The sequence below is a fragment of the Dendrobates tinctorius genome, unplaced genomic scaffold (genome assembly GCF_039654945.1).
Source record: "Dendrobates tinctorius isolate UK_male_01 unplaced genomic scaffold, ASM3965494v1 ptg000035l, whole genome shotgun sequence".
In the NCBI taxonomy this organism is placed as follows: Eukaryota; Metazoa; Chordata; class Amphibia; order Anura; family Dendrobatidae; genus Dendrobates; species Dendrobates tinctorius.
The window spans coordinates 17,093,564-17,111,914 of NW_027361703.1; the positions used below are offsets into that span (position 1 = coordinate 17,093,564).

The following is an 18,351-nucleotide window of genomic DNA, read 5'->3' on the forward strand; positions in this document are numbered from 1 at the left end:
ACAGGAACAAGGCTACAATATTGCCCATAGCTTTCTTCACCAAATGTGAGGCAGCGCTGTCATCTAGTAGGGGATACTCGCTTGCAGCCAAAAAATCACATCCGGCACAGGATTTTCATCAAATCAAAACAGTCCATGCAGTTTATTCACGCCTCATAAACCACAGCAGCAACAGAAAGTTCACTTAACAGCATTACCAGCATAGCATCCATTACAGAGTTTCCCTCTGTCAGCAATGTCCACCATACACAGGCTCTTCAGCCTTCCTAATTATCTCACCCACGTCAGGGTTCTCTCATGGCTGTTCCTCCATGCTGCCCACATTCAGGGAACTCTCAGGCACACATCGCCATTGCTCACAGCCACTTCACATGTGCTGTCAGGCAGGAAGCTCCATCTCAGCGGGACCTTCCACACTGGACCAACCAGGTCCCTGCATTTACCCCATGTGACCTACCCTGGCCACATTATATGGTCTATAACCACGCCCACCGGGTCACGTGACTATGACCTCACCACAGGTCCTTCACACACTCACATAGCCTTTTAATACAGGCGTTTTCAGACACACTCCTGGGTGGGTTTGTAGGTAACCAGAACCCGCCCATCTCTCTAGTTACCTGAAGACTTCTCCCTTACACTTTGACACAACACCCCAGCAATGATATTGCTGATCACGCATACACAAGTCTCCATCTCAAAGCCACCCACTTTGAAATACTGTACAAAACCATCCTTCAGGATTCTGCCACTCATCCGTTCTCTTGGGACCTCCACACAGTGCCCCCTAGCGGACACAGTGGTTACTACACCACTATATATATATATATTGTGGTGTAGTAACCACTGTGTCCACTAGGGAGCGCTGTGTGGAAGTCCCAAGAGAAAGGATGAGTGGCAGAATCCAGAAGGATGGTTATGTATCTCAAGGTGGGTGGCCTTGAGATGGAGACTTATGTATGCGTATTGATCAGCAATGATATTGCTGAGGTGTTGTCTCAAGGTGTAAGGGAGAAGTCTCCAGGTAACTAGAGAGTTGGGCGAGCCTGGTTACCTACAAACCCACCCAGGGGGTGTGTTTAAAGCACTGTTGGAAAGAATGTGTAAATGCTTGAAGGACCTGTGATGAGGTCAGTCATGTGACCCGGTGGGCGTGGCTATGAACCATATAATGTGGCCAGGATAGGTCACATGGGAGAGAGCGCACATGGATCTGATTGGGCCACGTGGAAGGTCCCGGCAGGCCTATGTGGAGGAAGGTATGCTACCTTCCTGAAGACCACGTGCTGACGCTGCTGACCTGGTGAGGCCTTTGTATGCCGGCTGTATGTGAGGAGGGATAAGCCTCCTGTGTTTTGCTGAGGCTCCAGGACTGAGCCTGAAGTAATGGACATTGTTATGTTTGCTTTCACCTGAGCTAAAGGCTATTCCTTGTTTTATGTGCTGCTTTATGGGTTATGAAGCAATAAACCCTATGAACTTTAAAGGAACGTGCCTCCTGATTTACTCCCATTGTTTTTGCTTTGGTGTAACCTTGGGCTTTACCTATGTGGCTATAGTTCATATGTGTTTAATATCATTACCATTTTTTTGGTCCGCTGTTTTTTCCGTCACTATATGTTTTTATTACCTTATTTATTATTGACCTCATATTCCAAGTGTGGCGCCCCTAAGGCTTCAGTCGCCACAGAGGTACTGCATCTTCTCCAAAGGTGTAGTGCCCCACCACTCAGGTAGGGTGGGAACTCCTGACCACACTCCACACCTGCATTCCACACACAGGATAGTTCAGTGGGGCCACCTAACAGCTTCAGGCTGGGGGTTAGTAGAGCACCCCTCGTGGAACCCTGCTTCGTAACACGAGATGTGCTGGGAGGCGGGTGGAGTGAGATGATAGAAAAGAGTGGGAAGAGTGAAAGTTAGTGGTTAGTTGGTTAGAGGAAAGAGAAGAGAGAAGATGGGTGTCTGAGGGACGTGCTGCAGCAGGTCCCAGTGATCTTGGCTGCTGGCACGAGAAAGACCAGAGAAAGATACTGATAAGATTGATAACCTAACCTTCAATAAGAGAGAGAGAGAACAGATCGGAACGAAGGAGAATAGAAGGACGGTGGGAAGCAGGTTGAGAAAGAGAGAGAACCCTTCCAGTCCAGAGAGCGCAAAGGCCGGGGCCCGGTCCCCGAGGTTGATTGGATCTTTATGTCCGGCAACAGACACCGGAGGAGTAGTGAGCCGCTAACGCCTTGCTCCCATCATAGACTTGGGACACAGCAGCAACTGAATAGAGAGCCGGGACGCAGTGAGGAGTCCCCGAAGCAGGCTACAGCTGTCTGTCATACAAGTAAAGACTAGGAACACCTAGAGAGAGGCATTCCAGGGTAACTAAGTACTGGAGTGCGTCGCACCTAAAGGCGCATTGGAGGAGTCGTTCAGTAAGGTACATGCTGGCGGAGTGTGGAGGGGAGAATCCTATCCTGCCTGGAGGTTGGCTGGAGCCCTGACCTGGAGAACACAGTACGGAGGCAGGCAGTTGTGTGAACTGCAAACAGTGAGTAAAGCTTTGGAACCGCATGCTCTGGTGTCCTCCAGTTATTCCCGCACCACTACACCTGGGTACCAGCCTCCATACCATTCTGCGCCTCTCCTCATCCATTGCACCTACACTGCCCTGGGACTACAGCTCCACCTGTGGGGAGCTATACCATCTCTGCTGCACCACACCATCAGTCCCAGCGTATCTGTATGCAGCGTTGGCTTACCATCTTACTTGCCAAACACCACGGGTGGCGTCACGAACTATTCATATAAACTTTAACACCATTAACATCACCGCCATTGATATTGGGCGCCCAGGGCCACAGACCGGGTCACCGCTGCTGTGACACATTCCCGCCTCGACACCGGCCCGGTACCGAGTACCCCGCTGCCCTGGGTGTGCGAGGGCGACCCACAAGTACGGGCACATTTTTTGTTGTAGTGCTACCGATTACCACTTCTGTTTAATAAAAGTATTTTTATGAAAAGCATCTATTAGTACTTGCACTTCCCTTTTAGACCATAAGTTCGAGGTTTTCTTTGTTCGGTTTCTTCTAAATTTTCGAATGGTCTACCATTCATCTACTTAGCAACTATATATCATCTACTATATAAATTGATTGATATATTACTTTCTGATATATAGGCATTGCTATGTTCAGTTTGTGTCCATCTGTCCATGAAGCAGGTGCTGATGCCTCCTGCCCACAACCCAGCGGTTGCACACACAACAGTCAGCAACCACGTCCACATTGTTGTCCCAGCTCGGCATTCAGTTGTCTCTGCCCCAGACATTTACTAGAAAGCAGAAATATCCACCCACAGGCCCAAACACTAAACACCCACATTTCCAGACGGCTAACCCTGGAAATGTTGCCGTTTTGACTTGTGAGAACTGAGTCTCTCCGTGACCTCTTGGCGGTGGCAGACCCAACGTACGCAATTTCCAGACGACATTATTTTTCCCAGTGTGCCATTCCCGCATTACATAAGCACGTGTTACACAATATCAGCCATGCGCTGTCCAATGCAGTCACACGGAAGGTCCACCTAACCACAGACACATGGACAAGTTCTTGTGGACAGGGACAATACATTTCCCTGATGGAATACTGGGCAAACCTGGTGGAGTCTGGGACAGAGTCAAAGGCTTGGACATGACACATCTTACCCACACCAAGAATAGCGGGCCCAATTTCCATCAAGGTTTCAATCTCATCATATTTCAGTTCCTGTCTCTCTTCCTCCTTATCCTCAGCAGAACTAGCTTCCCCATCACTCCCCAGCTGGGAAATCTGCAGCAGTGCCTTGGTGAATTGACTGCATGCTATGCTGAAGCTTTTCTATTTATGTGATAAAGCTCACAACACAGTCAAGCTGTTGAAAGGGTTAAAAGAACAAACAAGCTATAATTAAATGTACTATCTGACACCGACAGCGTCATGACCTTAGTAGGGAAAGAAGTGATGACAGATTTCCTTTAAAGGTATAAAGACAGCTACTCTGTATCCATGTGTACTTACTACTGAATCAATATTAATAATCCTGAGTCTAGAGCAACAATACAGTCGTACAATTCACAAACTACTTCTTTAAAGGGAATCAGTTGGAAAGATTTAATGTTACACGAGTCACTATAGTAATGCTAAGTCCCAAAAATGGAGAGAAAGACTACTATAACAGATAGTAATGTAATACTAGTTACTGGATAAGTACAGGGAGGTCAAATGATCCAAGGTGAGGTCTAGGAAATGGCGCAGTACAACAAGGGGTAGTCAGAGACGAAATCCATTTCATGAGCCGGGGTCAGGAAAACCAGTAAGGCAATATAGTTTACAGGGAGCAGGCAAAAGAGTAGTCAGGTCACAAGCAAACAGTTTAAGTCCAGGAAGGGAATAAAGTCAAGCTGGGTCAGGTGCAGAGCACAGAATGATCAGACTTACACAGGCAACAGCAAGTGTACGATTGACACAGAGTGAAGGAGCTAGCATGCTTAAGCAGAAGACTAATCAAGGAAAGTGAACACAGATGATGCAGCACAACCCCTACACAAAGTAACATATCAGACAGGAACAGAGTGGAGATTGTGACATTTAACCTCCCAAACTATTTATATGTGCAGATATGGCAGATGGCTAGCACTCGACTAGTGTAATGAATAAACGGTGCTAGTGAAAGGGAGCCTCTGGTCCCGTAAATGTGAAGTCGATATAGAATCACTGCACACGTAAATTATGCTAAAGTGAGCTTTTTATTATTTAATTGACGGTGATGAAGCGACAGCTGACGTTTCGGCCTAACAACGGCCTTTATCACATAGTCGCCCTTTTGAAGTAGAGTTTTGGTAGTCACCGGTTGATAGTTTATCACTGCTAGGCAATATTTTAAAAAAATGCGGATTATCCAATATAGCCAATAGTCCAGGTGCTAGAGGAGCAGAAATCCTGTTGGTATGGCAAAAAAACATTGGTGGCGCAGTGGGGGATGCAGGCACCGCCGTGCGTCAGCAGTGAATGATTATTTATATGTGTATGCAGCTCTTTACAAATCCAGCAATACCTTTACCTAATCAGTCTGTTCCTGAGAGATCAGCAATTGAATCGATATGCAAATGAGGCTAAAGTGCTTTAGGCACGTGTAAGCTCTTCCCAAGCCTCTGTCACTGCAGCTCTATTCCTCACCAGATTTCTCCAATAAGAGACATTACAAATCCTATTTTCACATGTTCTATTTATTTATGAAAAAAAATTAAAACGATGGTTACTCTTTAATTTAAACTGACTACCTCCTCCAATTGCTGTTGCTCCACTGGTTCTGTAACAGTTTTCTTTTGTGGGGATGAGTCCTGTGAGACAACACCTAGCAGAGAGGCCTGGAGATGACAGCTTGCAATGTAACAGACTTGGACAGGACAGAGTGTGAGAAACATATAGATTGTTCCAGGTGGGAGTTTCAGAGTGTCACAGAGCTTGATGTTAAATTTGACCATACTGGTACCCTAAGGGGGTCGAAGACGCAGAATCACATTGCGAGCAAAGGACACTTGTTAAGCAGGACTGTAAAGTTAAAGCTGTGTTGAGGTGAAGTAGTGAGAAACAGTGGTCATAGAGAGCAATAGAGAAATTAACTAAGGAAAATGTGTTAAATGGTGAAGGCTAGGGAAAATCCATGGGATATGGTAAACCTCTGAAGCTGGTGGATCATAACATGGCTGCACCCATAGAAAAGATCTATGGTATATGCCCAGTTTATTGAATAGGAAGTTAGCATCTTCATTTCCAGGGTAACCTAACTTTAGCACACAGGGGCACAGAAAAAAAAGAAAAACTGTTCAATAATCAGTGGAGCAGTGTTAATTGTAAGTAGGTAAGAGATAACCATGGGAGTAGATTAAATCTGCACTGCTGATTTCCAATAAGGATCAAATAACCAAAATTGAATAAAGTTGTTTGTGGTCAAAGTGTTTCGAAATCAATCTAGCTCCTTCCTTAGGACAAGCACCTGTGATAAACTTTTTTTTACATGTGGTTATCCTGATATAAAAGTCATATTGACTGTAAAATGCGTTAACAATAAACCACTTTATTCAGTCCTGGTTCTCAGCGCAGATTCAATCCACTCCCATGATTATCTCTTGCCCACACTTATAAGGGCCTGTCACACTAAGCAATATCGCTAGCAATATCGCTATAACGTCACTGGTTTTTGTGACGTAGCAGCGATATTGCTAGCGATATCGCTATGTGTGATACTTACCTCCGACCGGCTCCCCCGCTGATTATTGCTGATCGCGCGAGAACGTCCTGGACCGTTTCTCGTCGTCAGCTTCCAGCTGAGCTTCCTGTGGCGCCGACGAGCGACGCGTGGACGAGGGCGGGAGGATGTCAGGATCGCCTCGTCTGACAGGTAAGTAACGACCCCCGACCGCTGTTATGTCGCTGGTGAGATCTGCCTGTGTGGCAGCTCACTAGCGACCACTTAGCGATGCACTAGCGATCCTGACCGCATCATATCGCTGGTCGGGATCGCTGGTGCATCGCTAAGTGTGACAGTACCTATAGACGCTGCAGCAGCTGGTATTTTCACCGTACTAGTGATAGTGCTACACCCAACCCGGTTAAGTGAGCATAATACAATTGTTTCCCTACAGTATATCTTGGATAAGACCCTATTGCACTTTGCGTTTTTTCATCTAGAATTGTAAGTAGGCACTCAGATTAAATGTAAAACATCCAGTGAAAGGTCCTCTTTAAAATCTACTTTATCTTAATTGTTAGAAAAAGTGCATTAGGATACTACTCTAATGATCTGTGTCAATGAAGAACATTTCATGAGGAGCTACAATACATTTCCTGAACTCTTGGTAAATGGACTAGGAAAACCCAACACAATAATTTGCTTCTCCGAATGACACATCAAGTAGCTTTCATGCATACTTGACCCTCCTGTTTGACAAGAAACCGACTGGCTTTGATATTATATAACAAAGCAAATATACAGCCTCTGGTCAGTCTATCTGTAGAGCATTAACAAAGCAATGATTTGCTTGTCTGGTCATGCGTGACACCAAAGGGCAAACATTATATATTTGCTTTTCGTTTCCTACCACAATTAATTATTACCATAGGTCATAGTCATGAGACACCGTGGTACGTTAGCACAAGGTACTTGCTATGGAGACTGTGGAATATCATTTGCATCAGTTATTTGCAGTTCAGTGCACAGCACATTGTCCTGGTGAACGGCTGGATGGTCTGTTCATTTGAACGCTCCATTTTACATCTATTTTATTTTACTTTTGATGTAACCTGGTTTACTTCAAGGACTACAGATGACCTCCACAGGACAATCCCATTTTCTAAAACAAATGGCACAATTAAGCCTGTGCACCGCCATATCCAGTGAGAGGGCAAAGCATTGGGAAAAGGTAAAATTGCTAATTTATTCATTTTAATAATTTCTTTGTAATTTTCACAAAAAATCCAACTTACATTGTTATGGAAAAACCCCTGTTTAGGGAGAGATTTTGGAGTAGACGCATGGGGGTCTAAAAACATTTGCCAGTTTTGAAAAATCAGGATGTTGACCGGTCACAGAGACAAAGCCACAATATACAAACGTTTGTGTACAGAGCCTATCTGGCTGACTTTCAGCATCACTGAGGATTTACAGTAATTGTCTTTTTGAAAAAGAGGAACTTACAGAACATTACCCAGAGGTCAGCATATCAGAGGTCAGCATATCAGTGAAAGACACATGTTCCAATATCTATACCTTCAAAATCCAATCTAAACGGTTTAAGCAACTTCTCAGTTTATTGCTAAAGCAGAAGTATGCTAAGCACACAAAAACACAGAGATATTAAACATAAATTGTTAAAATCATAATCAAAGCAATGTATAAAATATAAACCATAACAATATTTTCCCAGTTCAAATCTAAAATAATACATTTAATATGATTTAGGCTAACATGTCATATACGTCCCAATTCATTAAGCAGCTTATTCTGGTGTAAAACTGCTTGAAATGTTATAAAGGTTTTGCTTAAGTTTAAGTTGCACAAAAATATTGCCATTTTTTGAAAAGTGGATGGAGTTTTGGAAAATGGGTTTGCTTGGCTGCTCGCCATGTCATTCAGATTAATCAAAATGTACGGCACAAAATTGGCATCAGACTGGATTACATTTCTTTTGCCAGTTGAAAGATGCGCCAAATTCATTAAGAGGTGCCCACTTCTTAACGAGTTTGGTGCTTCTTTTTCCAGCCCACTGCTCATCAAGATTGACATGTACGTCTGCTTATAGATCAAAATGGAGTTTTATTCAATAGTATTGTGATGTAAACTTTTTAATAATATATTTTTGTATGTAATATAAACATGTGTAATTGAAAACATTAGATTTATTTAAAAAAAGGCTAAACTAACAGGACAATGTGTGTGCTTGTGTGCACTCATGTATGTAAGTATGTATGTGCTCATTGTGAATGGGCCCATGTGCAATGGGATGCCCACAAGACAAGAAAAAGACAGAGAATGCAATCTATTGAATCTTTTTCCATTTTATATATATATTCCCCAGAAGATGACCACAGTTTTGAAATGGCGCAGTCAAACCCAAATCTGAATCTGTATGAAAATATATGTGTTGACCTGATGAGAGCTGTGCACATGAGATACCCTCTGCTCTTCTAATCTGAGTTTTTCTCATGGTGCTAGCGGGGATGTCACCGAGTTCACAGCAGTTCAGCTCGTCTGGGAATGGAGCCTCAGTGACTGGACGTAACCTCGATGACGTCACCACCAGTCTCTGAGGCTACGCTAGCAGCTGTTCAGTTACCAGCAGTCACATCTTGGCACCGTCCAGGATGAAAACTGTTTATCCCCTAGACAAGGATTATGGCGTGGGACAGAACGATGGACAGGTATGGTATATTGTTGTTTTCTTTATTTCACCTTTACTACAGGAGAACGAGGGCTTTGCTGGAATTAGGCGTTTACATAAAAATGGAAAACTGTTTAGTCTTATTTCAAATAAATGACTTTATTCTGGCAGTGTCTTTATTTACCATGCAACTATAGGATTAGTAATGGATGGATGTCTTATAGACGCCTCTCCATTACTAAGCCATGGGTTTGATGTCACCTGACAATACAAAGGTGACATCAACCCTACAAATATGAACCCCTCTTGCCACCACTACAGGGCAAGTGGGAAGAGCTGGGCAAAGCGCCAGAATTGGCGCATCTAATAGATGAGCCTTTTCTGGGCAGCTGTGGGCTGCTATTTTTAGGCTGGGGTTGCCAATATCCATGGCCCCTTACCATCCTGAGAATACCAGCCCCGAGCTGTCTGCTTTAGCAAGGCTGGTTGCCAAAAATGGGGTGGACCCCATGACTTTTTTTTTATTTATTTAAATAATTTAAAAAAACAGCATGGGGACTTGATAACTAGCCTTGCTGAAGCTGACAGTTGAGGGTTGCAGCCCCCAGCTGTGAGTTTTGTCTGGCTGGTTAGCAAAAATACCGGGGAACCCACGCTGTTTTTTTTTTAATTATTTATTTACAGTGCAGGAGCGGCTAATGAATTCTCCCATCGTGCACTCACTGTAATTAGCAGCAGCAGGTGTCAGATGATGGAATCAGTAGTCCCATCATCTGACAACAAAGAAGAAAAAAGAAACCACAAAAGCGCGCCCATAGGGCTTTACCAGATATAATAAGTAAATTTGAATTGTTCAGGGTACTCACCCTCAGAGGTTGTGTAATGCCACAACTACTAAATACGCTCAATCCCATATAATGAAGCTGCAGCAGGAGGGTGTAGACAGACAGCGTCTGCTTCCATTAATCAAAGAGGAGATCCAAAAAGGGGAAAAAAAAAACACCTGGTTCCCGCGCTGCTCAACCCTCAAATGGAGGAAATCCAGTAGATTCTAGGAGAAGGTTCCAATATCAATGCTTTATTTCATATTACATACAAAGACGACGCGTTTCGAGGTCCATTCCATGACCTCTTCCTCAGGTCGGATGTACAAGAATGAAGACAAATCAAAGGTTGACAGTTTATATCATAGCGGGGTTAATTACCCCGCTGCTCACAAAGAGGAAGCTGTGGGGTGGAGTAACCAAATGCAAGTACATAAACATTCCATTCCAAAACAAACCAATATTAAAAGACACAATAACTTACTCCCCATAAATCACAAATTGGACTAGATTAAAAAGAGAAAACAAAAAAAAACAAAAATTTGTTTGTTTTTTTCCCCCCTTTTAAAAATTAAAAAAAAACAAAAAAAAAACTTCTCATACCAGAATCAAACCTATAAGGTTGTGGGACTAAAAGTATGTATGTGAACTAGAATCATCCACTTTAACTGGTAGTGCTGTAGGCACACTATTACATTGGACTAAAAAGAGCCATCAATTTAAGCTAAAAAGTGAACATTATATACACAGAAAACCAAGACCGTAAACAACCAGACTGGTTTTCCACTTACAGTACTAACATAAGAAGTCAGGAAACCTTTTCAGAGTGACAGAAAAATAAACGCATCTGAGAAGAAATTTCACTTGAAAATATCGCACACATCATTGAGGCCATTTGGATTTATGGTATTCAACCTATAAATCCAGTAGATTTCTCTTCTACACAAAGCCTGGAATCTGTTAGGGGTATTAGAATCAACCCGGTCAATAGGTAAAAACCGCAAACCCGAAAAATCCCGTCCATGTGTGATAGCGCAGTGTCTGGACAGGCCGTGCTTCATAAAGCCTTTTTTGACATTGTGACGATGTGCATTAATTCTCTTTCTTAATGTTTGTGTTGTCCGCCCTATATACTGCTTATTGCAGCTGCACTGTATCAAATAAATGACAAAGTCCGACTCGCAGGACAACCTTTCACGTATGGGAAAGGATTCATTGGTGGAGGTAGAGCTGAAAGAGGGCATATTATGAGTGATGCCTTTACAACAATGGCATTTCAATTTTCCACACCGAAACACTCCAACATTACTAGCTATTTTAATATTCACAGAGGGATTCAGGGTTTTTTCCTTCAAGCGACTGGGGGCGAATATATTTCTGATCATGGGAGCCCTCCTATAGGTGACCCTGGGGTTCTCAGGCAAGAACTTCCCCAAAACAGGATCACTGCGGAGGATGTGCCAATTCCTCCTTAATATATTTTTCATTTGTTTGTGGCACTTATTAAATGTGGTTAAAAAATTAAACGAGAAGTCCCCATCTTCTCGGCTCTTTTTCTTTGTAAGCAGCGTTTCCTGATTACACTCAGTCTGTACATGTCTGAGGGAATTTTCAATAAGTTTTTTTGGAAAGTTTTGTGCGTAAAACCTTTTTTTAAAAAAATCAGCCTGCTCCAAATAATCTTTCTCCTCAGTACAATTCCTCCTAATTCTCTTAAACTGATTTACTGGTATATTGAAAACCCATTTAATATAATGCCCGCTTTCAAAATGTAAAAAACTATTAGCGTCCACCTTCTTAAAAAACATCTTAGTGTGAATACTGCAGGATTCAATAAATAAATTTAAATCCCAAAAAATCAATGGCAGTATCACTAAAATGTGGAGTAAAATTAAAACCCCATTTATTAGAATTAAGATGATCAATAAAAACACCAAGGTTATTGTGCCGATTATCCCAAATTAAAATCAGATCATCAATAAAGCGCTTATAAAAAATGATCTCGTTTTTAAAAACAGAATTCTCTATAAAAATGTTCTCAAAACGTCCCATAACAAGATTAGCAATAGTTGGTGCTACTTTAGATCCCATAGCCACACCCGTTAATTGATGATAAAAAGCACCCAAGAAGGTAAAGAAATTATTTTTCATGATTAATGAAATACCCTTATATATAAAAGTTCTTTGGGGGGCCGAAAGCCGATCATCAGATTCCAAATAAAATAGTAAACAAGATAGAGCTACATCCTGCTGGATATTTGAATAAAGTGCTGTAATATCGAGAGTCACAAATATATATGAATCCTTCCATTGTACAGTCTTCAGAAGCTGAATCAAGTGAGCTGAGTCCCTTAAAAAACTAGGTAATGTAAAAACATGGATTTTCATCACAGAATCAATATATTCAGCCAATCCGCTATAAATAGAGCCAAAGCTAGATATAATGGGCCTATAATGGGGGGTTATTAAGATCTTTATGTATCTTGGGGAGATGATAAAAAAAGGAATATTCAGGTTTTTTGTATATAATGTTCACTTTTTAGCTTAAATTGATGGCTCTTTTTAGTCCAATATAATAGTGTGCCTACAGCACTACCAGTTAAAGTGGATGATTCTAGTTCACATACATACATTTAGTCCCACAACCTTATAGGTTTGATTCTGGTATGAGAAGTTTTTTTTTTTTTAATTTTTAAAAGGGGGAATCTTTTTAATCTTTTTAATCTAGTCCAATTTGTGATTTATGGGGAGTAAGTTATTGTGTCTTTTAATATTGGTTTGTTTTGGAATGGAATGTTTATGTATTTGCATTTGGTTACTCCACCCCACAGCTTCCTCTTTGTGAGCAGCGGGGTAATTAACCCCAGTATGATATAAACTGTCAACCTTTGATTTGTCTTCATTCTTGTACATCCGACCTGAGGAAGAAGTCATGGAATGGACCTCAAAACGCGTTGTCTTTGTATGTACTATGAAATAAAGCATTGATATTGGAACCTACTCCTAGAATCTACTGGATTTCCTCCATTTGAGGGTTGAGCAGCGCGGGAACCAGGTGTTTTTGTTTTTTTTTCCCTTTTTGGATCTCCTCTTTGATTGATCATCTGACAACAGTGACCGAAGGTAAGCTTTATACCTCCGATCACAGCTGAGCACTCCTGCTGTCTTTTGACAGTGTGGGAACCATGGCTCTCTTCCCTGCGGGGATGATTTCCTCGTCGATCAGAAGCGGTTTGCCATGCTGTCATACACATTACAACACACAAAAAACTGGATGTTCAGGCCCCCTATTCAAGTGAATGGGGTTCGGGTCCGGGTACTGTTCTGGTACCCAAACCCGAACTTTTTACAACTGTTCGGCCGGACCTGAACATCCAGTTGTACGCCCATCTCTAGTTGTTACCAACATCTGGTAAGAATTTCATGTCAATAGCACATTTAGAAATATATTTACATAGAAAATTGGTGACATATTTAATATTTACTTCACCCACTGTGACATACATAGTGTGTGTGAATATATACGTTATGATGTACCAACTAGTGCTGTACTGAGGAATAGGTGTGTATCGCACAGACAGAAGTCTGCTGCGATCTGAATCCAGGAGAGGTTGCTGTTTATTGTAGTCCCAAAAACCTGTATTTTTAGTAAAGGCCTGGATTTAGAGTTAACAGAAATGATGGGTGGGACAGGTTAACCACACACCTCCCAAGGGTTGTGCTCCTGTAAAGACAGGAAGGTCCTATTTGTTTCCTGTGAGCAGCACATGAGAGCAGTCCATGCGTGAAACTGGAAATGGTTGGAGCTCCTGAAGGTCCAGGAGATACCAAGGGTCTGAATTACGGACAGGAGCCAGAGGAAGCCAGGCTGGGAAAACCTGAGGTGCTGTTAGCCAGGTAGCCCAGAGCCTGTGGCATGGTGTCCTGACGGACATCAGGGATTGGAACTGTGTGAACAGAACCAGACTGGAATAGACTGTGGATTCTGTGTTGTTCACATGCCTACCCGGTTTTATAAAATGGTTTATGAGGCTATAATAAACCAGAGCCTTGGACTTGTTTAAAAGGAATCTGCTCCTGTGTGTTCCAATATAGCTACCAAGCGAGCATACCCCAGACCGCTAGTGATCACTATGTCGCAATATATATATATGTATGTGTGTGTGTATATATACACACACACAGTGGGTACGGAACGTATTCGGACGCCTTTAAATTTTTCACTCTTTGTTTCATTGCATCCATTTGGTAAATTCAAAAAAGTTAATTTTTTTCTTATTAATGTACACTCTGCAACCCATCTTGACTGAAGAAAACAGAAATGTAGACATTTGAGTCCTTCTCATGCTATCATGAGTGTGAAAGCACAACTAACATTCAAAAGTGAATAAAACATCAGGCAGAAAGCATTGGTACTGAGATGTGGTCTGTGGTCCCCACCTGCAGAACCACTCCTTTATTGAGTGTGTCTTTATAATTGCCAATAATTTCCATCTGTTGTCTATTCCATTTGCACAACAGCATGTGAAACTGATTGTCAATCAGCGTTGCTTCCTAGGTGGACAGTTTGATTTCACAGAAGTTTGATTTACTTGGAGTTATATTCTGTTGTTTAAGTGTTCCCTTTATTTTTTTGAGCTGTGTATATATATATTTCTTCTTCTTCTTCTTCTTCTTCTTCTTCTTCTTCTTCTTCTTCTTCTTCTCCTCCTTCTTCTTCTTCTTCTTCTTCTTCCGTTCCTGTGTTGTGAACTGTTTACAGACCATGACTTTTGGTGTTTAAAAACACCCCTTTAAATTTTTTTATCCTCTTAATATACTGCAATATTGACTGTGTACTTAATATTGCTCATTTTGCCTTTGTATGCAGCTAATTCTTCTCTTTTCTCTGCTCTGTGTAGAAAAAGGACATGTCTTGAACCTGCAGAAATCATCATTCCACTCTTCAGCTCCTGACCCAGGTGCTCTGCCCCTCCCCCATACCAGGAACTTTTGCAGTGATGACTCATACAGAGGAAATTGACCTCCAGTTTCTACAGTACATAGATCTTAGAAAGATTCAGCTAGTCAGTTTTTAATCATGACATATCCATAGACCTAATCAAAAACAGAAGGATTAAGTGTGTAGAAAGGCAAAATGAGCAATTGTAAGACACAGTTCTATATAATGTGATGCTCGCAATATATTAAGAGGATAAAAATTTTCATGGGAGTGTAAACTTTATATGAGTTTAATCAAAACCACTTTAAATGATGGCATCTGACTACTCACTACTAACATGAGTTTCAATGTGATTGGCTACTTCTGAACACAATTGGATCCCCAATAATAGGAGTGTGTTCACCTTTATGCAGCCACATTATTTTAGTTTTCTTATTTGTATTCTAAACCCCACCCCCTCAAAACTATTTCAGATTTTTTCTCAATTGATTTGTACAAAATATGTTTGACATTGAAAAAGTTCTAAAATGCTACTTCTTGGCATTTTTTTTACTGGTATTTTAACAGGGGTGTGTAGACTATATGTAAGTGTGCGCCATTTGCATTTGAATCCCTAACAGGGTTAGTTGTGTCATTAACATGTCTTATATACTCAATTAGGCAATTGAACACTATAAGAAGCTACTGAAAATTCTAAACACAATTAAAATCTCTGAAAAAGGAGAAATGGATCCACAGTTTAAGCAACTGGTAATTATCACTATAACTTTCAATTTTTTTTTGCAGTCAGAAGGGGATGGCCTAATTACTTGCTTTTATTGTTTTACACCCTTATGTAACATTGGTCTGTTGCCAAGTACATTACACAGTGATTAAAACAAATCATCCTGAAATAGTCTTGCATCTAAAGTTCATTTTCACGAGAGCCTCTAAAATGTAATACGGTGCGCTCATTTTCCTAACAAGCGTGCCATAAAGTACTGGTCACGTTCATGAGCGGGTGTGGATCTATACAATGTGAGAAAGGGAGCGGGTCCGAAAGTAAAATGTGACAAACAGTACAGCATGTCCAATAAACAGTGCGCAACTGCAGAATCAAAACAACAAATAATTACCACTAGTTAATTACCACTTAATTAATAACTTACCACCAATTAATAATTACCACTAGTATGAGCAGAATTTAGGGAGCAAAACCGAAAAGTGTCAATACAGCAGGTCAGATGATCTCATAGAGAAAAGCTGCCTAAAGTCTAATCTTGTGTCACTTTGCTACTACATCCTGGGATTCCAAACCCTTGATTTCCAGATCTGGCATTATGTAATGATTTTTAAGCAGCACGAGTATTATTAGGATGTTTAGCGCATACGTTGATCTGTTTGGCAATTTACTTTACAGTTATTCCATTTTTTCCCATAATAGATGCGTATTATTTTTCAGCTTTATGAATCACACTATCACTTGGGTATCGCTTTACAAAATGTAAATGGTCATGAGGAAGCTGTGCGGCAGTACACCAAGGCATTACAAGCCTCATCTATCTGGAAGGTATTTGGAACACAAGCTCATTGTTCATACAGATGTGATGGCTTTTTCGTTGGAGAAATGCCACCCTACATCCCATTTGCACTACAATAATCTGAACAATTACGTTTAGTACAGATTATAAATAAAAGTTTCCATTCATTATCATACCTGATTACAAAATGTACATATAAACATGGGAACCGTGGATGTCTGGATGACTGTGACAAGTGATCACATAGCAAACACCTTTTATCTGAATTGTAAAGACTAAAGACGACTATGCACTTTAGATAGCCGCACAGGGGCCCAAGGGTTAAGGGGGTCCCAATTACACCCCCAAATTAGTAAGGAGCTTTTAACATAAAGGCGTGCATCATGATTGGATGGCAAAGGTCCCATATACTATTCTGACAGAGGGCCGTGTTCTGTCTGCGTCCACCCCTGTCCCACGGTGACACTTTAGTGTTTAAAAATGAGTTGTCAAGTAGTGGACCCCTTTAATAAATTATGGATGAAATATATCATTTATTTTGCAAACTATTTTAGATGCATTTTGGGTTTTGTTGGAAAAAATTCTGTATAATTTGAATTTTACTCATTTTTTGGTGTTTTATGTATAGGAGTCCAGTGGGAGTAGCTACTAGCGATTGACAGTTATCTCTGCATGTACAGTCAAATAGTGATGACTGTCAGTCACTGAATGAGACCACACACTGGACTCACATTAATTCAAAGCCCAGAGATTTCAATAAAAAAAAAATACCAAAACGTTTCAGACAAAACTATATATCAATCCGATCAGCTCCTCCTGCTCTATGACATCCTGCCTGCAGATGAGATGCCATTTTTAACTTGACAGATTCCCTTTTAATATATGCCACATTTATGAAACATCATGCAACACTTTTGATACATTTGGTGCAAATAATGGCAACTCCGCTACAAGACTGACTTCAAACATTCCTCGCATGATACATTCCCTATGTATTTTTTTTTGCAGAATTATAGGTGATTTATTGACCTCAATCTAGACCGTGTGACAAGTGGTGTGCATCCCTAAAAATCTCAAATCTCATCACCTAAATTTTGCGACGCTTCAAAGTTTTTATGGCAGAATTGCGGCGTGAAAGCTTTGATGAATCGGGCCTTTTCTATAGTTACATTGTCTGTTTCACTCTCATTATTAGCATTTCTGCTTCTTAAACATTGCAGTAAAAGCAAATAAATATACGGGACCCTGCTGCTAGCATCAGGCCTCCTTACATGCCCCCTCAGGTTATAATGGTTCCATTTTTTACACACACAATGCAATTATAAAATGAATTACTTTGTCATCATGGCATTGCCAGTGCCCTGTAGGAGATGCGCTGGTCTTTCGCCAGTTCCAATCCACCCTGCTGAGTAAAACTAGTATTTTAATTTGAAATAAATTAAAGACCACAAAAGCTAATATCTGCTGATAGATAACAACATTACTAAGCAAAGCTTATGGTTATTGCTCATGAGTGATGGCGATTGTGCTGGGGTGCTGAATTGCCTCCATTCACAGCCATGTAAAATGTTAAATTGCTCTGTCTGTAGAAAACCTGTGCCGTTGGCTGTACTGCTGGAACCTGTCTGCACACCCCTGTACTGACTCGACGTGCATTTGCCTTTATGAAATGTGGTAAGATATAATATAAAGGTTGATGTTTAGGATGACCATTGAGTTTGATACTATGATGTCACCATGACTTACAAAGACTCATGCTGATCATCAGACTCAATGTAGCAATCATCAGAATTATCGTACATACTCAGTTTTTCAGTACGTGATTAAACGGTTTTCCACCACTTTTATATTGATGATCTATCCTTGGGATAGGCCATCAATATGAGATTGGTGGGGGTCCGACACCTGAGACCCCCACTAATCAGCTGTTACCAGCTCTGGCCATGGCTGCATATAAACAGTGTAGGGAAAAGAACAGCATAGCTCTTCAACGCTGGCTCCTACTCCAAGTCAACTCTTAGGGCCCCGTCACACATAGCGACTCACCAGCGATCCCGACAACGATATCAACTTGTCAGGATTGCTGGTGAGTCGCTACATGATCGCTGGAGAGCTGTCAAACAGACAGCTTCACCAGCGATCAGCACC

The 18,351-nt window shown here is 41.4% G+C and overlaps 1 protein-coding gene across 1 annotated transcript in view; it reads left to right on the forward strand.

Moving 5' to 3' along the window:
* The first annotated feature begins 7,220 nt into the window (after window positions 1–7,220).
* The window catches only part of LOC141087819 (uncharacterized), a 198,747-nt gene continuing 187,616 nt past the window's right edge, over window positions 7,221–18,351 (forward strand). Inside the window, exons 1-4 of the mRNA XM_073573661.1 lie at window positions 7,221–7,459; window positions 15,344–15,433; window positions 16,125–16,232; window positions 17,793–17,877. Of these exons, the coding sequence (XP_073429762.1) occupies window positions 7,364–7,459; window positions 15,344–15,433; window positions 16,125–16,232; window positions 17,793–17,877 (379 nt within the window). The 5' untranslated portion in view covers window positions 7,221–7,363. The remainder of the gene's footprint in view (window positions 7,460–15,343; window positions 15,434–16,124; window positions 16,233–17,792; window positions 17,878–18,351) is intronic.